The sequence below is a fragment of the Callorhinus ursinus genome, unplaced genomic scaffold (assembly GCF_003265705.2).
Source record: "Callorhinus ursinus isolate GAN/ISIS: 27379988/994484 unplaced genomic scaffold, GSC_fseal_2.0 scaffold53, whole genome shotgun sequence".
Classification (NCBI taxonomy): Eukaryota; Metazoa; Chordata; class Mammalia; order Carnivora; family Otariidae; genus Callorhinus; species Callorhinus ursinus.
The window spans coordinates 8,872,101-8,899,426 of NW_027397115.1; the positions used below are offsets into that span (position 1 = coordinate 8,872,101).

The 27,326-nt window shown below is 42.8% G+C and overlaps 1 protein-coding gene across 2 annotated transcripts in view; it reads left to right on the plus strand.

Annotated features, from left to right (window-relative positions):
* The window catches only part of B4GALT5 (beta-1,4-galactosyltransferase 5), a 77,340-nt gene that overhangs the window by 33,714 nt on the left and 16,300 nt on the right, over positions 1 to 27,326 (plus strand). The window contains exons 1-2 of one of the 2 annotated variants that reach the window (XM_073884004.1): positions 3,803 to 3,987; positions 22,139 to 22,273. In XM_073884004.1, coding sequence (XP_073740105.1) covers positions 22,156 to 22,273 — 118 coding nt within the window. In that variant the 5' untranslated portion in view covers positions 3,803 to 3,987; positions 22,139 to 22,155. Of the gene's footprint in view, positions 1 to 3,802; positions 3,988 to 22,138; positions 22,274 to 27,326 lie in introns of those variants that run through there. The other variant, XM_025853406.2, reaches the window with a different exon arrangement.

Below are 27,326 nucleotides of genomic sequence, written 5' to 3' on the forward strand. Positions count from 1 at the left end.
TGTCAGTGCTTTCATTACTTTTTTTTAAAGTTCTTTGAATAATTAATACAAACCTCTTATATTGAGTCCTGTTTTGAAGAGGAGTTCCTTGCTTCTGAGCGGTCTCAATGACTCAGCCTTGTGTTCCAGAACATTCCTAGTCTGTGCATCTGGGAAGCCGTAAGAGCTTGAGGAAGTGCTCCTTCAGCCCATGCAGCCTTCTTTTTATTTGTGCAACTAGTAAAATAGTGACAATGATAATAAATAGCTGGATGATTGACTCTCTAATGTGATCTGATGGATTTTCTGATATTATGGCATTTTTTTTTTTTTTAAAGATTTTATTTATTTATTGGACAGAGAGAGACAGCGAGAGCAGGAACACAAGCAGGGGGAGTGGGAGAGGGAGAAGCAGGCTTCCTGCTGAGCAGGGAGCCCGATGTGGGACTCGATCCCAGGACCCTGGGATCATGACCTGAGCCGAAGGCAGACGCTTAACGACTGAGCCACCCAGGTGCCCGATATTATGGCATTTTTAATCAGGATAAGGTGAAATCGATAGAAAACCTTAAAAAGGGACAGCTTATCGGTAGCAGTTGTGTCAGAATAGATCCTTCTGGAAATGGGATGAGAGGTATTTCAGGAGAGCATAATTTTACAGCTTGCTCATTTGACAAATTGCTAAGATTGGGGGCAAGTCCTGTAATGTTTGCCTGTTACTTCAAGGCATTTGTGGTGTTATTTGCCTTATCTCCTAAATAAGCTCTTGACTCTGCTAGATAACAGCAGTATTTATGGCAGGGAGTGCATTGAGGGAGAACCTGGCCCTCCTTTGGGGTTCAGGAGTTAAGGCCACTGAAAGCTCAGTTGACATGTGAACAAGGCATTGTTTGTCTAACCGACATTGAGTTTTCTAGGCAAGGCTCAGTAATGTTCTTTACTGTGGTGCCAGAGAATGATGGAGAGTAGAATGAAAATTAATTTTTAATTTCACTTGAAGATCGGCAATTGCAAAAAAAAAAAATCTTTGTTAAAAAAAATTTTTTTTTGAGAAGAAAATTAGAGGCAAGAGGTTGTTTTCAGGACCCAGCCCTGAGCTCGTAGTTTCGGTAGAGTTTTCAAGTTACTTCCCAGAGCTCATTGAGTCATCCCAGCAGTGCTGAAAACGGTCCACTATAAGGAGTTGAAAAGGAAGATCAAAGTATCCATTGTTCTCTCCTTTTGAAGAGAGGAGGGTTAGTTTTGGGTCTGGCCCTAGGTTTTTATTTTTATTTTCATTTATTTATTTTTTTAAAAGATTTTGTTTATTTATTTGAGAGAGAGAATGAGATAGAGAGAGAGCATGAGAGGGGAGAGGGTCAGAGGGAGAAGCAGATGCCCCGCCGAGCAGGGAGCCCGATGCGGGACCCGATCCCGGGACTCCAGGATCATGACCTAAGCCGAAGGCAGTCGCTTAACCAACTGAGCCACCCAGGCGCCCTGGCCCTAGGTTTTTTAAATTTTTCTTTTTTTCTCTTTTTATGTAACCATCTAGTGGGCAAGGGATGAAATTAATATATCTGGGAGATTGTAGGGGACTTTGCTTTGGGCTCCATGAACGCTGAGAACTTTTCATTTTTGCCCGTTAGCTGTAAGGGCAATGGCAGCCGGTACTGAGGTACTTCCGGAGGCCAAGGATCACCAAGGCCTTAGTAGCAAGCTTGGTGAGAACTTGTAGGCCACGTCAAAGCAATATTTGACTCTGTTTTTCTATAAAATGGAAATAATGATACTTCATCGAAATTAAATGAAACCCCTTAACTCTTAATTTTCTTCTTGATTAAGGCTTGTGCAAGGAGGAAGTTTGAAAAGAATATGCCTTGTTACCTGTCTGCCCCACTTTGTTCCACCACAGCCCCTGTGAGCCCCTGGATGGCTTCCAGGGCTCAGTGATTATGTATCTTATCAAGCAAACATTGCTAGGCTTTTCTTCAAGACCTCCTGGCCAGCTGATTATAAGTTTTGCCGTGCAGAGGCGGTGTCCACACCATTGGGTGTATCTGCTTGAGGACTCATGGCTGGTGCCTAGCTCAGGGCTACCATAGGAGGAAGGTACCTACATTCTTTGAACAGTAGGTGAATCAGCTCAGGAAAGGGCCTCAACTCTTGTCCAGCTGAATTATCTACTTGTTCTGGACTATAAATAATGCTGTGACATGCATTTAATCCTATTTGAGTTCCAGGGTTGGTTCTGCTTTTCTATCTTGATTCCCTTGGGCTGTCGCTGGGAAATTAGTAACCAAGTTGACCTTCATCTTTTAATTTAGCTCAGGAGCCCTAGGCTGTATCTGATTGGTGTATCAGGAGGGGTGAGATCTAGGCTCCCTTCCAATGTCATCTGATTCTCTTACTTTGCTATTTTCCTGTGCTCTGAAGAAATAAAATTTATTTACTCTGTGTCTTAAGGTGGAAAATAGCTCTTTTTTAAAAAAATTGCTATTTTTAAAATTTATTTAATCTTTTTTCTTATTTTATTTATCTGACAGAGATCACAAGCAGGGGGTGGGGGCAGGGAGATGCAAGGCTTGATCCCAGGACCCCAGGACCACGACCTAGGCCGAAGGCAGATGCCCAATCGACTGAGCCACCCAGGCGCCCCTAAAATTTATTTGTTTTTAAGTACTCTCTGTGCCCAGTGTGGGGCTTGAATTCACAACCCCGACAGTAAGAATTGCATGCTCTTCCAGCTGAGCCAGCCAGGCGCCCCAAGATGGAAAACATCTTTTAGAACACCTGCTTATGACCTAAAAGATATTTCGCCTATCACGTTAGCCAAATCTGTATGTAATTTTGCAGGACGTAACTCTTATTTTGTATTGCATTCTGGTTATATTTAGATTTTGTTTTATCCATTCAGCTGCATAATAAAAAAGCTGTGTCCCCCCTTTCCCTACGGAGAGAGTTCCACTTCAGAAATCAGAAATAGATCGGATAAGAATCAAGAAAGCCTTACTTTAACATCATTGCCAGGAAGTGTGTGCACCTAGCATTAGGGATCAGACATCGGTGTTCACAGTCTTAAGTGGTATGAAAGGGGATTAAAAATTAGAAATAATAATGCATGTTAGCCTGAGTTGTCTGGATTAAAGAGCAGTGCTGTTTTGGAAGTGCTGCCTTGGGGAAACTACTTTTGGGTGCGGGGAGAGGGGTGGGATGGATGGCATGATGCATGTTTTACCAGACACAGTGTTATCTTAGGGCTGGGCTCTGGGGAGGGAGAGTCAGACTTCTCATACTAAGGAGGAACTTGTGTTTTAGTTGAGTGTGGGTCATCTATGCACAACAGCTCGTTTGGTTGTGCCCACCTTTGAAGCCCTGTAGTTCCTTTCTAGCCCATGCTCACCACTTGACATCAGAAAGTTGTAGTGCTCTCGGGCTAACACTCTTAAGCTTCTTCTGAAAAGGCTGCACGCAGACAAAGAAGTCAGCAAAACTGTAGCACCTCTAAAAAAAGCACACACACGTCATCGGGTGGTATTCGGATGCCCCGGTCCCTTAATTTGAGGATGATTATGCCTTTATGTAGGTAGAGGAATACAGAAGTAATTCTCTGCTTCTCAGAATGACTCCCCTTCATTTTTATTCACCAGAAAGCAGCAGGTACTCATCATCGTAAACGCAGAGGATGAATGCCATATAACCTTGTTCTTCTAAAGAGTGAGAACACTCACTGTGTAGCTTCCTTTTCCTCCCCCAGCATGGGCTGGCACAGCTGCTGACTGTCTTGTATCCGGTTGTGCCTCTCCTCCCTTCAACCAGCTTCTTAGTAGTTTTGCTATATGCTACTCTAGCCCTGGCATCACGGGGCCTTCGCACACTTTGCAGTCAGTGCGCATCTGCCAAGTGCAAACGGTGTTGCCCGTAAGAGCAACGGGACTTCTTCAAGGAGGAGGAGATCATTTGGCAGGTTCATCTGTGCTGGGTCTGGAAGGTACCCACTCATCCTTCTCTCTCTCTCTGTTTGACAAGGTTAGTATCTTCAATCACTAGCTTAACTTCATCTCTGCTTTTATTACCACTCCCAGCATGAATTATTTAGTACAAACTCAGACATAATCTCATAAAATTACTTGGTGTTAGTGTCCTGCTGTGAGCATCATTTTCTTGAGTGTGTTGTGCTCTGCCCGCAAATTACCAAAAGCCACTTCAAGAAAATCTGTGGGTCCATTTAGAGAGGTTTAGTTGGTGTTACCTGATAATTTTTTTTTCATTTTCTTTTTATTCTTTTTTTTTTTTCCCCTTAAAGTAGGCTCCACACCCAGTGTAGAGCCTAACGCAGGGCTTGAACTTCACAACCCTGAACTTCACAGTCAAGAACTGGCTGAGATCCAGAGTCAGATGCTTAACTGACTGAGCCACCCAGCCGCTCCTGCTTTCATTCTTACATAGTTCACAGCTTTCCTAGAACAATTTTTTTTTTTTAAGTTTCTCTTTTTACCTGATAATAACCCCTCAAAAATTTCTCAGTGGGCTGGTCATTTTATGAGCAGGGATCCAAGAAGTGCCAAGCTTTGTTTGGGGGGCTGGATTTGGAGGAGAGGGGAGTCTTCTCTAACCAGAAGACTCCAGGCCTGTAGTCGTTTAAGAATTGGGTTTTTTTGGGGTGCCTGGGTGGCTCAGTCGTTGGGTGTCTGCCTTCGGCTCGGGTCATGATCCCAGGGTCCTGGGATCGAGCCCCACATCGGGCTCTCTGCTCGGCGGGGAGCCTGCTTCTTCCTCTCCCATTCCCCCTGCTTGTGTTCCTTCCCTTGCTATGTCTCTCTCTGTCAAATAAATAAAAAAAATCTTAAAAAAAAAAAGAATTGCGTTTTTTTTAGGGTGGCATAGTACAATGACCCTGCTCTAAAGATAAAATTACTCATCCCCTTAATAATTTGCCAGATTGTTGAAATAAAGTCTAGAGCTAAAATTTATGCTCCCTTTTAACAGTGATCTAATTGTGAAAATCACAGATGGCTACTGACAGTTTATGAGCATTAGGCATTTGCTGATTTTCAAAATAACTGTAGGAAAGGAAAATCCAAGGTGAGAAGAGAAACTAAAAATCATACAGCCACATTATTGGGTGTTGGAGTCTTCAGACAGCAAAAGAAGCAAAACAGTACAGACATAGGAAGTTAGCTCTCATGGTTATACTAGTTCAAGTTCGGCCTCCCTTTATGCCGAGCCCCTAGAGCATTGTGGGAGCTTATGGGTCAGGGGCCCCTGCCAACAAACCCACAGGGCCCTACAGCAACTTGGAAGCCTAGGTGTTGGGCGTGGTGGGAGATGTTAATTGGCCTCTGAGTGAACTCCGTGTACTGCTAGGATTCTTATCCCTTGATAAACTTACTCCCTCGGGCAGTCTTGTTAATATTTAAAAATAGTGCTAAATCTATTACAAAGCACCATAATTTAATTTTTGTGGCATTTCAGTGCTCTGTGGTTGTCAGCCCAGGGTCGTTTAAAAAGTCTTTGGGCATACTGAGTTTTAACTCTTAACCTATAAAAGGTTTTCTTGTTTTTTGTTTTTTGATTGTGGGGTGTGCAGTCCTAGGAATTTTTGTCTGAGAGTAAGGTCAGCCTCAGGAATTTTTAGTTACTTTCCTTTCCGTAAACCTGCAGATGTAATTTTGAAAGGGAGCGGCAAACAAGCCAAGCTAGGAATGCTACACTACGAGAGAGGGTGTGGCTTTCGCTGGCATCTTCTCCGTTCCCCCTCCCTGTTCACCTTGAGCACATGCTTTTGTTGTGATGGTTGATTTTTCCTGGAACTTTTTCCTTGTCTTTATCTTGGGTTTTGTGTCTTTAAGTTCCGGGCAAGAGGAGCAGTGTTGTCTGAGATCTTGGCTGGTTGCAGAGAGTTGCTGATGCCCACCGAGGGTGGGATTGGGGAGTGGCAAGAGAAGAGATTGCAGAGACAGGCCAGGTTTCATGGACTCTTGTAAGTTATGCTGTGCAAGAGGAATTTGAACTTGACCTTGACGGCAGTGGAAAGCCATTCAAATATAAATTGAGGGAGCAACAGGAAAATTTATTTGTAATTTCTCTGCAGTTCTCCTATGAAATTATATGAAAAGAGTAAATGCAGTTCTTGGTTTCAGAAACAAAATAATTTTTTGTTGGCATAGAATAGCCACCGAATGCTTTAACTTCTTATGTAAACATTACTTAGGTATTTACTCCCCGTATTATAATTTGTGATCCACTTACAGGATTCTTGGTATGGTATTAATATACTTTAATTTAGATTTAGTTGGCAATTTAGATAGCATCCAAAATCAAACTCTTCTCCCAGCTTTTTATTATGAAAAGAATTTAAACCTACAGAAAAAGTTAAAAGAATAACACAGTGTACACATTACCCTTCATCTAGGGTCAACAGTTATTACCATTTTGCTTTATTTATTTTAACTCTGGCTCCCCCCGCCAGCCATGTGAAATTAAACTGTAGACACAGCAAGACATTTAACCTCTAAATACATCAGCACACATCTCTTAAAAATGATAAGGATTGGGGTGCCTGGCTGGCTCAGTCAGTGGAACATGCAATTCTTGATCTTGGGGTTGTGAGTTCAACCCCCCACGTTGGGTGTAGAAATTGCTTAAAAATAAAATCTTTTAAAAAAATGATAGATATAACCACAATACTGTTATTGAAATTAACAGTACTTTGAAAATATCTTCTGATATCCAGACCATATCCAAATTCCCCAAGTGGTGCTCAAAGTGTATTTAGCCACCCTCCCCTCAAATCACATACTATATTTGAGTGTGTCTCTTTGGTCTCAGTCTGTAGCTGCCTTCCCGCCCCAACCCATACTCCTCATTATAGTAACTTTTTGTTTTTGTTTTTTTAAAGATTTTATTTATTTATTCATGAGAGACAGAGAGAGAGAAAGAGAGAGAAGCAGAAGGAGAAGCAGGCTCCCAAGGAGCAGGGAGCTCAGTGCGGGACTCGATCCCAGGACTCTGGGATCATGACCCGAGCCGAAGGCAGACGCTTAACCATCTGAGCTACCCAAGCGGCCCCTATAGTAACTTTTTGAAGAGACCAGGCCAGTTGTTTACAGATAATGTTCTACATTCTGGAATTGCTTGGTGTCAGTTTGATGTGTTTTTTAATCCCCTGAATTTTTCTAAACTGGGAGACAGTTCTGAAAGCTTGATTAGATTGAGGTTACAAGTTTCTGGCAAGAATATTCTGAAGGTAATGTCAGCTTGTTCCAGTGTTAGGGATGCCCAGCTTGATCCCATGGTCAAGGGGTGCCTGTCTGAATTCTCCATTGTAAACGTACACTTTCCCCTTTGCAATCAAGTAATCTGTGGGAAGAATTTTTTTTTAATGTTTAGGAATAGTCTTACAAGTTTTGACCATGCCTTATGCTTTCCAGGATTCTCTTGGTTGGTCCTTCTGTTTCTGTGGACTTGTTGGTCTTGCATTGCTTAAACATGTGAACATCACTTAGCTAAAGAAAGAAATGCTAATGTCGGAACATTCTGGATCAAGTGAAAGGCAAAGCAATATAAGAGATGAGAAAATGAGTCCAGCACTTTGCATGGCTCAGAGGACCCATTTCTAGGACAGTTTCATGTCTGCTAAGGACAAACCATCTGGTCGGGAGGAAGGGTTCATACCTATAGGGTGTCAAGGGAAGATCTTTCTTTGCTAAGTGTTTCTGCCGAGAGTCAGGACATTTTCAAGTGCTTTCTCTGGTAATTTTTGCCTTTCTATGGAAATGATGGCTCTGATTTCATGTGTCTGACAGTGTGTTAATCTCAGCTAGAATGATGCCTTTTGGAAACAAATTCCTAAAGAGTAGATAACCCTATTAGTCTGTTATAGTCTTCCAGGCTAACAGTAATATGATTATAATATATTATCCCCATGGGACATGGAGAATAATCTCCTTTCCAGAAGAGGATCAGGAGGGAGGCCAGAGAACTGTCAGTGGACAAATACTTTGGGATTGTGGGCTAGGTAGAGGAAGCTTGCTTGGTGAGCTTTTAACTAGAAAGATCAGAAGTTTTAGGATAATTATAAATCATTGGGTGTAGGTGAAGGTGGAATAATGGTTTAAGATTGGGGAAATTATCTGGAGCAATAAAGAGTGAGGGGCTAATAAGGCAGAAGCTCTGTTGTGTTTTTGTACTGCCTGCTTCTCCCCACCCCCCAGCATTAAAATGTATGATTGTTTTAGAAAATGAAAAGAAAGAGGGGCGCCTGGGTGGTTCAGTCGGTTAAGCTTCCAAGTCTTGGTTTCGGCTCAGGTCATGATCTCATGGTCAGAGGTGGAGCCCTGCTTTAGCTCACACTCAGCACAGAATCTGCTTGAGATTCCCTCTCCGCCCCTCACCCCTTGAGCACGTGTTCGCTCACTCACTGTCTTTCTCTCTCAAATAAATCTTTAAAAAAAAAATGAAAAGAAAGGAAAAGACCCATGTTTGAAGGCATCATTCCTAGAGTGTGTTCATAGATATTCAGTGGGTGCTATGTGAAAAAGGCATTCTCAGTAACTCTGGAAACTTCAAAATTTGGGGTCAGTTCAAACAGATTTGGTTACTGCCAGAACTTTCACTATTGGAACAGAGAACTTCTTTATTATACAAAGATTTTTCTGATGGCTATGGAAATGCTGCATTGCAACAAAGAAAAGAAAGTGCAGATGACCCCATAATTCTAAGCAGAGATGGCACTGAACATTTAAAAATTGTTTTATGCGTGTATTTTCCTCTGTGTCTTTTTCTTTAATCCAAATGTGATATACTATATACATTGTTCTACAGGATGATTTTTTAGATGAAGTAATGATTGCTTAGATTTCCATGGCATGACTTTGCCATAATTTTTGTCCCTAGTCCCTTTTGTTGCACATTTAGGTAGGTGTGTGGTTTTGCTTTTATAAATAGTACCGAGATAAACATCCTTGAACACACTTATTTATCCAGTTACTTCTTTTTTTTTTTTTTAAAAGATTTTATTTATTTATTTGACAGAGAGGGACACAGCGAGAGAGGGAACACAAGCAGGGGGAGAGGGAGAGGGAGAAGCAGGCTTCCCGCGGAGCAGGGAGCCTGATGTGGGGCTCGATCCCAGGACCCTGGGATCATGACCTGAGCCGAAGGCAGACTCTTAACGACCGAGCCACCCAGGCGCCCCTATCCAATTATTTCTATAGGACAAATATCTGAAAGTGGTAACTGTTGGGTTAGAGTGTGAGCATTTCATTTTGATATACATTGCCAGATGGCCCTCTAAGGGTTGGTTATCCCAATTTATGTTCCTTTCAGCAGGCATGAGATACCTATTTCCCTGCATCCTCACCAACATTCATTATTATCAGTCCCTTTTTTTATTTTTTATTAAGTAGGCTCCATGCCCAGTCTGGAACCCAACACGGGGCTTGAACTCTCAACCCTGAGCTGAAATGGAGAGTCAGAAGCCTAACTGACTGAACCATCCAGACACCCCCATTATTATCAGTCTTTTGAAAATGCAAGCAACTTCTAGCTTCATCCTAAAATCTTATGTTTCATATTTGCAAAAGGATAGAAGAAACTTAGTTGTAGCCAGATAGCATTTCAGAGGTAGAGAGATTCAGCTCTTTGCTATAGAATTGCATTCTTTTTTTTTTTAAAGGTTTTTTAGGTTTTTTTTTTTAAGATTTTATTTATTTGAGAGAGAGAATGAGAGAGAGAGCATGAGAAGGGGGAGGGTCAGAGGGAGAAGCAGACTCCCCGCTGAGCAGGGAGCCCGATGCGGGACTCGATCCCAGGACTCCAGGAGCATGACCTGAGCTGAAGGCAGTCGCTTAACCAGCTGAACCACCCAGGCGCCCTAGAATTGCATTCTTTTAAATCATCACTAAATTATAATTTTTTAGCATGATAAGAGAGGAAATAGAATTAGAAGCCCTTTTATGACCCTTGTTCATTGTAGGTAGCTCCAGTATAATATCCTGACCAACTTGTTTGGAGACGGAGGTGGCTCTGGGAATGTGCTTTTCCATCCATTCAGATGCCCTCCAGCTTTATCAAGAAGGGGGCTGAAGCACCGTTGTTCTAGAAATGAAGGCCAATAGTGTAGGACAGTCAAACCCTAACCAGCTATGGAAAAGGAGAGGAGAGAAGGCAGACAAACGTAAATCTGAGGTGTATGCAACCCAGTTTTTCCAAAGCGAGGAAAGGAGAAAACACATTTAGAATTGTGAGATCTTGAATGTAAGGAGGCTTGGCAGTTCAGTGATCCTCAGGGTCCAAAGGGAAGGGAGAAGAATCAGAAGGTTCAGTATTTATATAACCTTATATTTTGAATGCATGTAGTGTAATTTTATCTGCAGATCTCCTGTGTATCAGTGATGGGGGTTGAGGCTTGGTTGGAAAGATTGAGAAAACCACACGCAGTTCAACATGAATGTTGTAAAGATGGGGCGGCCGAGGTCCAGAGACCACAGAGCCAGCCAGGGACAGTACTCAAAACCAGTGTTGCTGACCTCCCCAGTCAAGGAATTTCCTCTCCACCATCTTCCTTAGAAGGCAGATTTTTATGAGGGGTTTCTTACTCTTCCTGTCATTTTGTGCGGTATATGTACGCTCCCCAAAGCCAGGAAACTAGAACTCCCTGTCAGTACGTAAATTCCTGGATTCTGTAGACATTTCTGGTTCTAAGAAGCTTTCCTGGGTTTCAGGGTAGGGAGGACTTGAGGAGTGGCCGTTATTGACCACCTTTCTAGAACAGAATGTTGATGTGGAGATAATTCAAGTATGACAGCTGCATACTTTACATACTTGCTCCTCTCCCCACTCCCAGTCTGACAGCTAAAGAATGAAATTGCGAATGTTTTGTTTATTAATGTCTATTGTCAGATAAATTCAGTCTGGCTGGAGGAGTCGTTTATTTATTTATTTTTCTGTATTACATATTTATTTTTTTAAAAACTGTTGTGGAGAAAAGTTGTAGAAGCAGAAGGAAGTCAACTCACATACTGTTAACACCTAAGCACATGGGTAACCTTGCTTCTAGTCTTCTTTTGCCTTATGCGTTTACTTACTCTTTAGCACTAGTTACCGTAATATGACAGAACTTTTCTCATGTTAAGTGTGGTAGTCTGTGCCAGGTGTTCTACATTTGTTACGTTTATGAGGTTTCATAGCTTTTTAAAGCTATGTAAGATCCTGTCAAGTGTATGTATCACAGTTAACTTATCTGTTATCTTATTGTTGCTTTTGAGTTGTTTTCCAAGTTTTTGCTTTTCTAGATCATTTAATAAAAGACTTTGTGCAAAGAATGTCTGCATATTTGGAATAGTTTCCTTGAAATTGCCAGATCAGAGGATATGAGCATTTTTATGGCTCTTTGTTGAATTTGCAAACAGTTTTTCCAAAGGGTTATACCAATTTACACTTAAACCAGCAAAATTGTCAAGTGTATGTTTCACTCTGCCCTTTTCTGGCTGAATCTTTGTGGTGTGGTTGCAGAAAAGCCACTATACTTCTAGCTTTTGAAAACAGGTCACCTCCACCAAATGGCCATAACAGCATGCTGTGTGCTGAGCTGTAATTCATTAATTTAATAAATAGCTAAGTGTTTACAATTTATCAGACATTACAGATTAAAAAAGAAAAAGAATAAGGCATTCCGCACTCTCACAGCTTCTGAAAGAACCATGCTCAGATGTATAGGATCATGGATAAGAGTTTATGTATCAATTGGAAAAGAGCCTGGACCGTTCTAATCCTGGGGGGGTGGGTGGGATAATATCAGGAAAAGCTATGAAAGGGGCCATGGAAGCTTAGTGTGAGTATGAGCAGCTATCGCCAGAGCACAGTCAGACGGAGGAGCAGTTCTGCCTGGCCGTGGGGAGGTGAGGCCCAAGAGGTGGGCAGAGCCTTTGTCTGGAGTCAGCTGCGGAAAGCGTGTTGCTCGTTGGTTCCAACAGTGACATCTCCACCCTCTCTGAGACTTTACCGCCCAGGGCAGGGCCAGGGTACCTGCAGGTATTCAATGGGAACAGTGACAGAAAGGTAATTTCTAGTTTTCTTTGACCCAGGGTTCCATGCAGGTTACACAGTGCAAAATTGGGGCATCCGTGTTGGCCGAGCCCCTTGTGGGTATGTACTTGTGGAGGTTGGTAACCATGCTGTTAAGAATTTGGGGGGAAACAAAGCTAAAGTGACTGCCTTAGGTTAGTTAATACCGGTTTAGGCAGAATTTTCATTTCTAATCTCATGTACAGTTTAATAATTTAACAGATAATAGACTAACAGGTCTGTAGAAATGTTTACAGAGTATTTCATAGTTGTTAATTTTTACCACTTTTTTTTTTTTAATAGCTGGGAATAAAAACTAGGGAGGGTGGAAAATAGAACCTGTGATTGACTTGGTGGTTTTTCTGCTTCAGATGGGGAGAACTAGGAAAGCAAAAGACTTGTCAAGTGAAATTTTTCCCCCAAAATAATTTTGGGGGTTCCTTACTCTCTTAATGTCTCCCCTGCCAACACCCAGTTTTCTTTAAATACTTTTTGTGTGAAAATTGCTACACAGTTGCTCTTGAACGTCAAAATAGATATGCCAAAGGCTGTAAATTTCTTGTCAAAAAATTCCTTGCATTTTTTTTTTTTTTTTTTTTTTAAGACCGAGCAGGGAGGAGAGGGCGGGGGGATGGGGGGAGAGAGAGAATCTTAATTAAGCAGCCTCCACACCCCAGTGCAGAGGCCCACGCCAGGCTCCATTTCAGGACCTTGAGATCAAGACCTGAGCCGAAATCAAGAATTGGAGGCTTAACCGACTGAGCCACCAGGTGCCCTGAAAAAATTCCTTGCATCTTAAAAAAAACAAAAAACAGGTTTATTTTCTTTCTTAAATATGTGTCACTGTGCACCCACAACCTTGGATCTTAATATTTCTCAGTGTATAGTGTGAGCCTCCAACATTTTAAGTAGATCTGAAACGCAAAAAATCAGGATTTACATTAGAGCTTCAAACTTACTACATTTTTATAAAACTTAATAAAATTTTAGGGACGCACCATACTATATATCATGAGCATTGGCATCCACTACTGAAGTGTGATGCTGGGAGCCAATCAGGTATAAGATATTGACACTGAGGATCCCGATAAAAGGAATCTGTAAGCAAAGTGTGGGAACAAGAGCTGTGTGTTCAAGGGATTTCTAGGCATTTGAGAACCTGAGAAGATGATGGAACATAGTATTTGTTAAAAACTTGGGTTCTGGAGATAAATCTTGGTTACACACAGTCAAGTTACCTTTCTGGGCCTGAGTCCCCGCATCTATAAAATGAGGGGGTAACCTGCCTTCATTTAGTGTAAGGAAAGACTGAGACGGCACAAGTATTTGGGCAAGTGTTGGCACACGCGGGCTCAGCAAATGTATTACTGCCCCAGGAATCCATCTCCTTATAAGCAGAATAAGTGAATGCATTCTTTACAGAACACCCTGCGTGTAGAGCAGCGAACATTGATAATCTCTGTTTTTGGTTGTAGAGATCCGTAGTTTTTTCTGGTTCTTACTTTTCTCAGAAAAGATTGGTCAGAAAGGTAGTGTAGGTTTTGCAGATAGACTTGCGCATGGCAAAACTCAAGTCCAAAGCTCCTAAGACACATCTCTGTCTTTGTTTCCCCTTCATTTGTATTGTATCTTCTATGTGTCTCTTGTATGTGGGGGACGGGAGAGAAAGTGAGCAACCTTCCTGTTTTCCTCTAGTTATTCCTTTTCTGCTTCTTCTGTTCTCTTTACATTCTCTCTTTCCCCAACCTTTATTATATTTTGAGAGCATGGACATCCGAATGGGGTATAACCCTGGTTCATAAGATTTGTTACAGTGTTTTCCTGGAACGTATTTGACACTGTTATAAATCACACATTCTGTGGTCTGTAGGGGGAACAGAACAGAGATGCCTGGTGTGAGTAAATCCAGGGAAAGAACAGGGAGTCTGGCAGCCCACTCGAATGCGAAGCAGCACCTTTGCGGACTGTCAAAAGCCCGCGCCACACCCCAGCCCTCCCCAGCTGTAGTTAGTATGAGTAGTCTCCAGCTTTCTATCTTGACATCTTCTCTCCATCTGCTGGCTCCAAGATTTGGCAGACAGGAGATTCCTCCTGCTGCTTCACGTCGAGGGCAAATACGGCCTTTGGTAAGATTTGGACACCCAACTTTTAATAACCAAGTGGGATTCTGCACACACAGCCTCAGTCAGTTCATCCAAAGAACTTCCTTTCTTTGATTAAGGCACTTAGGTCTCGATCCTAAAAATATCAGCCCTTTATCTGGAGCCATGAATGTAAGTAGGAGTGAATTTACTTGTTTTAATACCTACTAGTTGGCCCACGGGAAATCTGATCCTGGACTATTTCTTCAGTGTCAGGCCCCTAAATATGGCACATAAAGCCCTTTATGATCTCGCCCCCTCTGTTTTTCTAGCCTCCTCTCGTTTTTGCCATACATACCCTTCAGTCCAGCCATACCGAACTGCTTTTCGACCCTCAAACATGTTTTCTCCTTTGATATCCGTTCGTCTTCATGGGTGCTCTTCCCCAGCCTATTCTGCACTCTTCTTTCGAGACCCAACCATAGACTCAGCTGCTTTTTTTTTTTTCTTTTTTAAGATTTTAATTTATTTGACAAGAGAGGGGGAGAGCACAGCTAGGCAGTGGGAGAGGGAGAAGCAGACTCCCCGTCAAGCGGGGAGCCCGATGCAGGGCTTGATCCCAGGACCCTGGTATCATGACCTGAGCTGAAGGCAGACGCTTAACTGACTGAGCCACCCAGGCGCCCCTAGACTCAGCCTCTCCTTGAGAGTATTTTCCCTTCCCTGCCCTCACAGTCTGATTTAGGAGCCACTCTGCTGTCCCTTGGAAACATGACTAGTTACAGGTTTCCTTGTCTGGGTCCTGCACTGCAGATAATCACAAGGACTGTTATCTTATTTATAATTAACTTTTTATCCACAGAGCAGAGGGCAGTTCTTGGCACATAATACGTGTATAATGAGTGTTTTACCTGGTTTGCCTTTCGTATGTTTCTTTTTATAAAAATGTGTGAGTGTATAAATTTCATCTCATTGCTGAAACAGCACACATGCGTGCATGTGCACGCTGTTAAGGCTCTTTGCTTTTTTTTTTCATTTAACAAGATATCCTGGAATTCAGTTCACAGATTATCTTTATTCTTTTGGGGGGGTAAATTTTATGGAAATATACTTATTAAAGTATTCACAGGTAAGTGAACAGCTTGGTGAATTTTTACAAAATGAACACACCTTTGTGTGCTCAAGAAAAAAAACAATTACCAGAAGTCCCCTTCCAACCCCACTGCCCACTCCAAGGATACCTATTTTCCTAACTTCTTATACTATAGACTGGTTGTGGCTGTTTTAGACTTTATGTACATGGAATGATACCGTGTGCTCTTTGGTGTCCTTGTTCCACATCATGTACGAGAGATCCATTTGTGTGGTTGCATATAGTTACAGTTTGTTCATTCTGGTTGCTGTATAGTATTCCAAGATTCAGATAAGCTACAAATTTTTAATCTGTTTTACTGTAGATGGACTTGTGGGTTCTTTCCAGTTTGGGGCTATTATTAATGGTTCCTCCCTCTTCTTTACGGCCTCATAGTACTCCATCCATGTGAATGTACAATAATTTATTCAACTAGTCTTTTTTGGATAGACATTTAGGTTTTTCCCAGTGTTTTTCTGTTACAAATAATGTTGTACAAGGTTTTTGGGTTGTTTCTTTCTTTCTTTCTTTCTTTTTTTTTTTTTAGATTTATTCATTTATTTGAGAGAGAGAGCATGCAAGAGGGTGGGGAGAGAGGGAGAGGGAGAATCTTTAAGCAGACTCCCCGCTGAGTGGGGAGCCCGATGCGGGGCTTGATCTCATAACCCATGAGATCATGACCTGAGCTGAAACCAAGAGTCAGTTGCTTAACTGACTGAGCCACCCAGGTGCCCCTTTTGTATGAGGTTTTGAATAAACTTGTGCATTATATTAAGGAACATGAAAGAAAACCAAACAACTTCGTGAGGAGGGAGAGTACCAGAGAACATATTTTGGGGAAAAAAACTAATCTATTTGGCAGTTACGCTCAATTGGTAAAAAGGAATTGCTGAACTTTCCTTAGGAACAGGTTAGTTCAGGGAACAACATTTGGGGTTTCTCTTGTAAAGGAGAGGGAGCTAATGTAAGAGAGGGGCTTGGAATCCCATATCTCTGCCTCCTTGGGCACAGCCTAGTTCAGAAGATTCCATTGTTTAGGGTCCTGACTTACTCACATATTGGTTGTGCATCTTCTGGGTGCCAGACACACTCTTCTAGCCACCAGGGTATAGCTCCTTGCCCTCATGGAGCTCACATTCTTGTAAGGGTGGTAACAGTAGACAAGGCAAATAAGAAAATGTGTAGTATGTCAAATGGGAAAATAAAGCAGGGAAGGCAGATTGGGCTGCGTGTGTATGTGCATGTGTGCATGTTGGGGTGTGTGCGTATTGGGGGTAAGACACAGATCTTCCTGAGTGGTCAGGAAAAGAATGTCTTTTTCTCCTTGTAGTTTACCAAGGCAGATGTAAGAATACACATGTTTAGGATAAAAAATTATGAACTCTTTAAGTATATAGGATCTTGTAATTTTGTCTTTTCCTCAAATTATTTTGCTCCTCATCTGGGATGTCAGACCTCATTATCTTGTGAGGAATTTTTATGAGTCAGAGTCATTTATTAATGTGTGTGTTCAAGTGAAAATCATTTACCTGATTCATATGGATATGGAGGCTGACCAGAATTCTAATGGAGAGGAGGGAGTATGTCTTCTGGTTAGGAGACCCAGTGATTTGCTCCCACAAATGCTCCAGTTAAAGCCATGGCCCAGGGCTACTTACATTGGCACCTGGATGGAAATTTCCAATTATGCAAACCTAAATGGGGCTTACTCTTGTCCACTACATTATGGTCGTAAGAGATCCCTCAGCCCAGATACCGGCGGTACATAATAATTATGGTTTCTCATGAAAGTGTAAAAAAGTTATTAGTAAGCCTGACTTAGTAGTAAATGTTACTTTAGCGTTTGTCACCCTGCATTATAATTCCTTGTTTTGTCTGTACCTTACTCTGTGTTGTCCTATTCATCTTTGGCCCCCTGTGGCCTAGGACTGCCTGTAAAAAGTACCCAGGAAAGCAGGTGCTCCGTAGGTACTTGTTGACACAATGCAGGACTTAGCCACTGTGTGCCAATTTAAATTAGGGTTTTTTAGCTGTGATTCAGCCACCATTGATCAAGATCATATTATTGGAAAGTACTGTTTTCCCAAAAGCTCATCGAAATGTTAGGGAACACCTGATTTCACCTCTCTCTGGTTTTTTTGACTTTGCTGACCATGTGACCTTGGGTAAATGACTTCTGTGCCTTCCTTATCTAAAATAAAAAAATTGATATGATACCTACCTCACAAAGATGTGAATTTTAGATGAGATAATTTAGATGGAAAGCAATGTGTGTGTGCATATGCACTTCCTGGTTTAGGCCAGAGCCACACGCATAATTTAGTGACAGGACTTTTAATGGGGACATTTGTAAGGTCCTGTAGTTTGAGCTATATAACCCAGCTTGCATGAGCACAGGACAGGAAGGGAGTGGCTTTAGTAGCTCATATCTGGAAAGACTGAGGATTTTTGACTCCAGCAAGCTTCCTATGAATCAGTGTGGTGTGACTCCTGTTTATCAATGACAATTCAGTAATTCCCAGGTGATTACCTGCCGGGAATGGAAAATTCTAATTTCTATTAATAGAAATACCTAAAACAGAATTTCCCAGAGTTCTGCAGAGAATCACTTGTTGTTGCCAGTTATCATCGGAGGAAATGGGGCTGGTTTGGGAAGTGGCTGGTTTTAGATAATTGAACATTGTTGTAGAATTTCTTTGGCCTTGTGTTATCCTGCATTGTGAATCTCCAAGAGTGGGTCGAGTGGACCACTTTGTAACAGATGGAACAGGGTTGCTGGTGCTCCTGCTTGTTTCTGAGCCCATCAGACTGCACCCGGACCGTTTTGTCAGCATGGCACCACCCTTTGTCAAGTGTAGACTGCTGGGCCTGTATCCAGAGGCCAGCAGCCAGGATGCAGAGGGCACACAAAGGAAGTAGGGCTGCCTAGCCTTGAGGGACGGGAGAAGGTTAGGTGGGTCGAGGTGAAGGTGCAGGGAGATCGAAAATGCTGTCCTTGGCTATCCTGGGTGGGGGAAAGGGATTTGACTGTTCGGTCAAGAAGTGGAATGAGAACCAGTGGGTAAAAGGGATTGGGAAACACTTTGGACGGAACCCAAAGTAGGATTTTCTAAGAAGATGGCTGTGTTTTACATACTGACACAGTCTTCTTGGAAGGCAAGATTTGGGGTTGGTGTGGAAGCATTAAATGGTGATGAAAAGTGTTCTTTAAATCCCATCCAATGCTGAGTCTGTGAATTTGTGATTATTTTCTTTTGTTTGGCAAAATTTATTTCCTCAGCCTTTTATTTTTTTCAGCGTTGTGCTAATTCCTGTAGATAATCAGAAAAAGCATTAATAGGTGGTTTGTGTACATTGTTAGTTGAATGGCAAGACCAACATGTGAGACAGTTGTTAGCCAACTAAGACAAAACATAAACGAGGCAAAATTTTGATAATCTCTAACAGTACCACAGAAATTCCAGAAGAGGAGGACTGAAGAAGGATGTAAACTGGGGGTTGAAAGTTTAATGAGATTTGCATGGCAGACAGGAGAGCAGAAGCCCCCGGGTGGAAGGCTTTTGAGCAGGAGCAGTGTGGATAAATCTGTAATTAAGGAAAATCCATCTGGCAGCTTTGTGGAGGAGATAAAGATTGGAGAGCTGGCTCCTTAGCAGTAATCGTGTAAGCCATGTGGGTTCCTGAAATCTTTGAGGGAGACGCTGTGGCTGTAGCACGGATGAGCAAGGTCTTAAAGCTTAGTCCTTTGAGCACAGGTACACCTGGTGTAGGGTCCATTCTCAGCTGACCTTGGTGAAGCAGCATGGAGAAACTGAAGCCTAGAAATGGACTGTAAGTTGAATAGTATTACTTGTCTCTTAGGATAATTATGAGAATTAAATGAGATAATAATTAAGTGCTCAATGGATGTTACTCACGGTTTATTATGTAGCTGAAGTTCTCTAGAGCCATGGTTCTGGAAATGTTCTCAGACTCCCCACATTGGTATCACTTGTGAGCTTGCTACAAGTGCAAATTCATGGGCCCCACTTGGGATTCCAGATCAAAGAAAGTGTGAGGGGTGCCTGGGTGGCTCAGTTGTTTGAGCATCTGGCTCTTGGGGTCCTGGGATCAAGCCCCACGTTGTACTCTATGCTCAGTGGGGCATCTGCTTGTCTCCCTCTCCCTTTACCCCTCCCCCCGCTCTCTAAAATAAATTAATAAATCTTTAGAAAGGGAGGGGGAAGAATTTAAAAGAGGGGCCAACAACAGTGTCCTTACAGAAGATAAAAGTACCCAGAAGACTGAAATTTAGGGGAAGGGAAGTAGTATGTTTTTTGCAGGGCCCAGCTAACAGCCTTACATGCAATGTTTAATGAATATTTGTTTTCATATTATTTTTTTTTTAAGATTTTATTTGAGAGAGTGAGTGAGCGAGAGAGAGAGAGCACATGGGCAGAGGGAGAGGGAGAGGGAGAAGCAGGCTCCTCATGGAGCAGGGAGCCTGATGCAGGGCCTGATCCCAGGACACTGGGATCATGACCTGAGCCAAAAGCAGCCGCTTAACCTACTGAGCCACCCAGGCGCCCCATTGTTTTCATATTATTGAAGACAGCTGGTTTAGTATTACGTTGGCGATGGAAGGAACATTTCAGGGCAGTTATATATAATATGTATAATGTACATATTCTGTAGCCCAAATGATGAAAAAATACCATGAAACCACATTAGAAATTTGATATTGGATGGAGTTTAAATCTTCTGTTCAGGGATACTTCTAGACTGCCTACCTCCCGTGACCTGTGCTGTCCATCTGCTGTAGATAAAAACTGCGATGTGACTCTTGCTTTCAGAGGCTTCACAGAGTTACACTTTTTGAAGGACTTGAAGCCGTCTTCTCCTATAACTTTTCTGGCCACAGAGAGTAAATATTCTCTCTGATGTCTTCTCTGCCGTGGTCAGAGGTTAACGTGTGGTGTCTTCCACTTGGTCGCTGCAAGGCCTACTTTGAAACCACTTCATTTCTGAAAGCATTATAGACATTAATTTTTTTGTTTATTATTTTATGGCTCAGGACATACCTTAGACATCATTTAAATCCTTTGAAACAAGATTTTATGTCCCTGTTTAATGTGGGCCACCTGGGGTTTTCATGGAGAATTGTGCCAGTTGGTCTGTCCCCATCCCCAGCCCTGTCACAGTATAAGCACCAAACAGAGTAGCTTGAAATAAAGTAAATTGACGGCTAGGCTTCATCCATTTAGTCATTATTTACTGCCCATTGTGTGCAGGACACTGTGGATAATAATGATGAAGTGGTGTCAATAAAATATGCCTCGTGGAAGAGCCAGGACAGCCCGAGGCCTTGTGTATCGAGCCTGGCAGAGTGGCCCAGGCGGTTGGTAGCATACCTGCCTGGGGCCTGGTTGGACGGCAGCCAAGTGTTCAGATGATCTCCAGCACACACCAGAGTTTGGATGTGTAAAATGTGCCACCCCTGAGGGACACCCCTCTTTTACAGTGGTGAAGAGAAAAGAGATTAGATTAGAATGGCTGGTTAAGAAGTTGTGTTTTGACGGGGCGCCTGGGTGGCTCAGTCTGTTAAGCGTCTGCCTTCGGCTCAAGTCATGATCCTGGGGTCCTGGGATCGAGCCCCACATCGGGCTCCCTGCTCAGCGGGGAGCCTGTTTCTCCCTCTCCCTCTGCCTGCCACTCTGCCTACCTGTGCTCTCTCTCCCTCTCTGTCAAATAAATACAATCTTTTTAAAAAATTATAAAAATAAAAAAAGTTGTGTTTTGAAACCTTATAATTTCTTGAAAATGAATGGCATGGTGTTTGAGATTGCAAGGGGGCATACCGGAACCGTACTAACTCGTCTTTGTGACTCCCTAGTTTCCCGTCTCAGAGACACTTCAGAAAAACATGAGTGGAGATCATTTCCCAGAGATGATGACCGGTTAATCTGAACAATTATTTGTTAAGAGTAAATTTTTTGTTTTGTTTTGCTTTTATTAAAATATAGTTGAGGGGTGCCTGAGTGGCTCAGTCGTTAAGCGTTTGCCTTCGGCTCAGGTCATGATCCCAGGGTCCTGGAATGGAGCCCCGCATTGGGCTCCCTGCTCTCCCTGCTTGTGTTCCCTCTCTCGCTGTCTGTCAAATAAATAAAATCTTTAAAAAATAATAATAAAATATAGTTGACATATTGGTCACAGGTGTGCAATGTAATAGTTCAATATTTGTATATATTATGAAGGGAATATGTTTCAGTTGACACTTGGATCAAGTTGCGTGTTCTTTTCCCATTGCTTTGGGCTTTCGGGCTGAGGTGGGTGGGTAAGTCAGACCGATGACAGTCTCTCATTATCTTCTTGTCTCTCCAAATCCCCTGAAGAAAGGTAGCTGGAGTCCTAGTCCACCACTTTCAAAGGTTGCCAAGACCAGATCTGGACCTAAATGTTTCTAGTAGGCAGAGTGGACAGTGATTTCCTTTCTCTGAGTAGAGCCAGTGAGTGTTGAGAAGGTCACCTTAAAGCAAGATGAGATCTTTTTTAAGTGTTTTAATCTAATCCATAAAGGTTTTGTGATCATCACAGTGATAGAATACAGATTGGATATTTGAAGACCTGGTGGAATAGAACTTTTGTAATTTATGGGTTTGTTTTTTTCTAAAACTGCTGAATATTGACAGAAATTCCCCTTAGTCCTACAGAGCTACCCAAGAAATGTTGGCAACCTGGAAACATTGAGCCCAGAATGGAAAATAGAGTTAAGGCATTTTGGGGTTTTAGAACTGAAAGAAGTTTTTTTTTTTTTTTTTTTTTTAAAGAAAGAAACCCCAAGTATGTGTGTTTGTTTTGTTTTGCTTTAACGATTGTTTTTGAATTCACCTCTTTTTCTCTCCCCTTCTGTTTTCTGCAGTGAACACCTACCTCTTCATGATGCAAGCTCAAGGCATTCTGATCCGGGACAACATGAGAACAATTGGCGCTCAGGTTTATGAGCAGGTGGTTCGGAGTGCTTATGCCAAGAGGAATAGCAGCATGAATGACTCAGGTATATTTTTAGTAAAGAGGTGGTCTGATTAGAATGTCTACTCCCGGGGCGCCTGGGTGGGTCAGTCGTTGGGCGTCTGCCTTCAGCTCAGGTCATGATCCCAGGGTCCTGGGATCGAGCCCCGCGTCGGGCTCCCTGCTCGGCGGGGAGCCTGCTTCTCCCTCTCCCCACTCCCCCTGCTTGTGTCCCCTCTCTCGCTGTGTCTCTCTCTGTCAAATAAAATAAAATCTTAAAAAAAAAAAAAAGAATGTAAAAGAATGTCTACTCCCCACAGAGGTAAATTTGGTTCAAGTAATTATTTTTGATGGAGAAAAGTGCATTGTAAAAGAAGGTGTGGCTGAGTCTTACCTTATTACTAAAAAAGAGACTCTTGTAAAATGAATCTTTGTTCGTTTTGCTAACAGTATATTAAGGGTGGCTGGATGACGCCAGTTTGCTCCTAAGACTTTTCAGGGTCAGGGAGGTAAGAAATATCTTTTAAGACCCCGTTTTTCAGTGCACTAGCCTCCAAGAGGGTACCAAAATTAAGCTTGTGTTTAGGACACAAGCAAAACAGGAGCACCAAAAGCTGTTTCTGGAAATACTTTGATTTCAAAAAAGTGTTCCGCACAACCAGACTTTCTTCTACTTACTTATTTTAGGGTTCAACACTGTGGGGTTGGTTGGTTGATTTTGTTTTGTTTAGTTGCCTGTGGTGGTGGTAGTGGTCCATAGTGTTTTCAAAGCAAGTCTGGCCCTGGTCGCCACACTAGAAGAGTTGCTTCGACTCTGTTCTTCCTGTCGGACTCTCCTCAAATTTGGTCAGTCCAGGAGGATTTGTTTACCTCGTTTACGAATGCTTCGAGACTTAACAAATTTCTACTTCATAGTAATCACGTAATCTCAGACAGTCTCCACAAATTAAGAAAAAAAAAGCAATTTAATCATTTACCTGGTTTACTTTCCCTCGTCAGGTGTGGTTTTCATCCTGTGGTTTAATTCCAGCTACGTGACTGAGTTTGGTAGTTGGAATTACTCAGCTTTGCAGAAAGCTTTTCAGACTATTTCGCTAAAGATGGCAATGACAGACACAAGAGTGAACATTTCTGCCTTCTCAGTCTTCGGAGCTTTTACCTGTGGCTTTTATTATCTTATAAGCACTAATTATATAAAGAGGAAAAAAGAACACAGAGCTTAGGTGGCTTGCCTAACATTATGTTAAAAGAACTTGTTCCAGAATCATGGTTTTGACTCTATTTTTATAAAGGCTGAACACGGCAAGTGCTTCACCTTTGAAAGCTTTTTTGTCTCTCTTTTTAACTCTTCCAAAAATTGAACATAGGAAGTATTTCCACATGGTTAAATGGGATAGTCGTGAGGCTTCTCCTGTCTGGCCAGGGATGATTTTTATTTAAAAAATAGATTCTGAGGGCGCCTGGGTGGCTCAGTTGGTTAAGCGACTGCCTTCGGCTCAGGTCATGATCCTGGAGTCCCGGGATCGAGTCCCACATGGGGCTCCCTGCTCAGCAGGGAGTCTGCTTCTCCCTCTGACCCTCTTCCCTCTCGTGCTATCTCTCATTCTCTCTCTCAAATAAATAAAATAAAATCTTTAAAAAAAATAGATTCTGAGATTTTATTTTGCTAAGCATTTATGATTTGCCTTTTATTTCTTTAACTGAGAACTAGAGTGCTTTCCTGGGGCTCCTTACTGATTTCACTCAAGCCTAGTGCAGTATTATAAAATGAGTACTAGTTTAAGAAATATTCTTTCCTCTTTTCTTCTGTAGTAAGTTCTGCAATTGTCCAGAGCTCACTATAGAATGTGAAATTGCTTTGCAAACATTGCAAATGAGAATTCTGTGGTGCTTGGGATCTCAGGAGAAAGCATTGTCTCTCAAAGGGAAATGAAATCCTTAAAAGAACTGACCACATCCTGGTTTATCTTCAGTCTGCCCTGCTGGCTAACTTAGCAACAAAGGAGTATAGTTAGCAAACTGAAGCTTTAATACTTCCTTTCTTCTTGTTTGCAAAGAGCAAGTTATTGACTTTTCAGAGCTTTTCGGCCAAATTGTGGCTTCAGGGGACAATTACCTGAGCTCTGACCCAGACCTGGAAGAGGAACTGGATGAACGCCTGAAGTCATGGGAGAAGGCTGAGCACACTTTTGTTTCCTCATTCATTGTGTGTGGCTTTAGGTTTTGCAAATAATCCCCTCACACGTTGTCTCCCTTGACTCCAGCATGGCCCTGTCGGGTAGGCAGGATTTTATGCGACTTCATTTCTTCGGTGTAGTACAAATGATCTGGGGGGGGGGGGCGGTTTGGAGTGACTGGGTGGTGTGATGTTTCCTGAACCCCACCCGAACCTGCTGGTCATCGTGTGCTGAAACTAGGGAGTCCTTTGACTGCTTCTCCAGAGCTCTTTGCCCTGATGAGTCAGGAAAAAGGAACGTTTGTGCTGCCGTGACATTGATCCTGTCCAAGTGTTCATGCCTCTCCAAGGTCAGATGATGCTGGGACTTCCATCCGGGCATTTGGCGAAGTAGTCTGTCCTCTCTCAGAAGTTAGAGGGGCACACACAGAATCCCGTCCCTCCACAAGCACAGGATCTCACTAACTCCCCCACGGGTGGTTGTCCTTGAAAACCAAGCACCAAGTGAGTTGTGCCCTTGGAAGGCATATCCAGGGACCCGTTATTATTTGACTTAGCATGTGTTTATTTTCAGGTTATCATACACTGAAATAATTTTTCCCAGCATCCCTCTGGTTGGAATAATCACCCATTTTGTGTTCATGGTGTCTATTTCCCTTATAAATTGGAAGTCTTTGCTATCCCATTTGCTCTGTGCTGGACGCTTAACTTGCATTGCCTCGTGGACTTGTCAGGAACTCAGTAGAGTCACTGCGGTGTCCCCACTCGAGGGATGAGAGTGTGGAGGCACCCAGGAGTCACGGCCTGGGTGTGGCTGCGTGGTTGGGCCTGCTGACCTCTGGATCCTTGCAGTGCCTTCATGGTCTTCCCCGTCTATGTAGCCCCAGTGCGTTGTACACTGCCTAGCGCGTAGGCCCTCAGGAAGTGGGTTTTGAGTGCGTGAGTGAATAGATTTAACAAGAAAACATTTTAAGTGTTGTGACCTAATTCCGAGATTACCATCTTAATTGGCTTCTGTGTTGTTGGCCCATCCATGGGGAGTGGGTATTAAAGAGGAAATGTTATTTCATTGGCAGTGTATCCAGTGAAAACCCACCATTTTTATTCATTTCAAAGCAGTTCTCTGCCTGGCACCCTCAGAGAGGGCACTCTGGACCTAAAGCTGCTGAGATAATTGGGTGACTGTCATTTCTGACCCGACCACTCCCACCAGGAGCCACCAGGGGCTTGACAAGGATAACAGGACTGAGGTGGTCCGTGAGCTCTGCTGCTCCACCCTGGACACAGTGCTGGGGGCACACACCCACATTCAGTGGCCTTCATTAGGCCAAGTGTAGCTGAAAAGCTCTGTGTGACAGAAGTAATGCTAGCTTTCTTTACCCTTGGAAGTTAAAGTGGTAATTGTCTAATAAGAATGCACTTTAGGTGGGGCGCCTGGGTGGCTCAGTCGTTAAGCGTCTGCCTTTGGCTCAGGTCATGATCCCGGGGTCCTGGGATCAAGCCCCGCATCGGGCTCCCTGCTTGGTGGGGAGCCTGTTTCTCCCTCTCCCACTCCCCCTGCTTGTGTTCCCTCTCGCTGTCTCTCTCTCTGTCAAATAAATAAATAAAATCTTAAAAAAATTAAAAAAAAAAGAATGCACTTTAGGGTATGAGGACTGTGAGCCAGGAAATACACCTGATGTGATAAGCTAGAGAAGAAGCTTCTTGTCACTGAAAGCCATGTGGAGTATGAGATCAGGAATCTGCAGAACTTCCTGTGAGCAGTGGGGGAGAGGCTCAAAAGAACATTGGCATCAGAAGAAAACTCCCACTTAGGTTTTTTTTTATATTATGTTTATTTATGTTTTTTAGTAATCGCTACCCCCACAGTGGGACTCAAACCCACCTGAGATCAAGTGTTGAACATTCCTGTGACGCAGCCAGCCAGGCACCCCCCTGCCACTTAGTTTTATAGTTAGGGCGAGTGGTTGGGTGGCCTGTCCTTTCTCATCCTTAAATATGAGTTTACAGGTGTCCTTCTACCTGTAACTTTCACCCAGAGGGAGATTTCTTACCTCTCTACACACGTGTGCACGCACATGCATGCAAACCTTCCCACGCCTCCGGCCCCAACCCTCTTTGTGTTCAAATACTCAGAAAAATGTTCTCTTGCCCACATCCTTGGAAACAGGATTGTTGCCATAGGTGAATAAAGTCATTGCTAGGGCGCTTTGTAATATAGTCAATGAGCTGGATATTCTTACCTTCTTTCTCTCTGGTTTTTAGGCGCTTAGTCCATAGTCTTCCTACGTCTACTCACCCAGCAGGTACAGGGTCATCCTTAGGTGTGCTAACTTGTGAAAAATGCTAATTCTATTTTACAGATATTTGTTCTGATGACATCATTCTAGCATATATAAGTTTGCACGTTTTCCAAGCAGAGAGGGAAGTGTTTGGTCTTTTCTCAAATGGAAGGGAAAGGTGGTGGTTCTTCCTGTAATCTCTTGGTCAGCATTTCCTAGTCCCTGCTCCACTGGATTTGGTAAGATAAGGGAGAAGGCAGATTTTTGCTACCCCTGTGCATTGGGGTAGTCACGTCAACCCCAGTGCATCTGAAAACCCCTGCCAAGGTGGGGCTTTAAAAAATACCAAAGCCTGCACCCCACCCCCAGAGGTTCTTATTTAATTAGTCTGGGAAAAAGCCTGGGCATTACTAGGATTTTTAAAAGCCTCGTAGATGATCTAATGTGCAGGCGTGGCTGCCGAACCATTGGTGTAAAGCAAAGTTGAATCATCAGGGCCATCTGAATTTGTAGGTAGGAAGGATGTCTGTTGTTTTTCCATTTTATAAATGTAGAAACAGTGCCTTCTTTGCCCTTCTACCTCCCTTGCTGGGAGGACATGTCCTGATTTAAAATAGATTACACTTAGGGGCGCCTGGGTA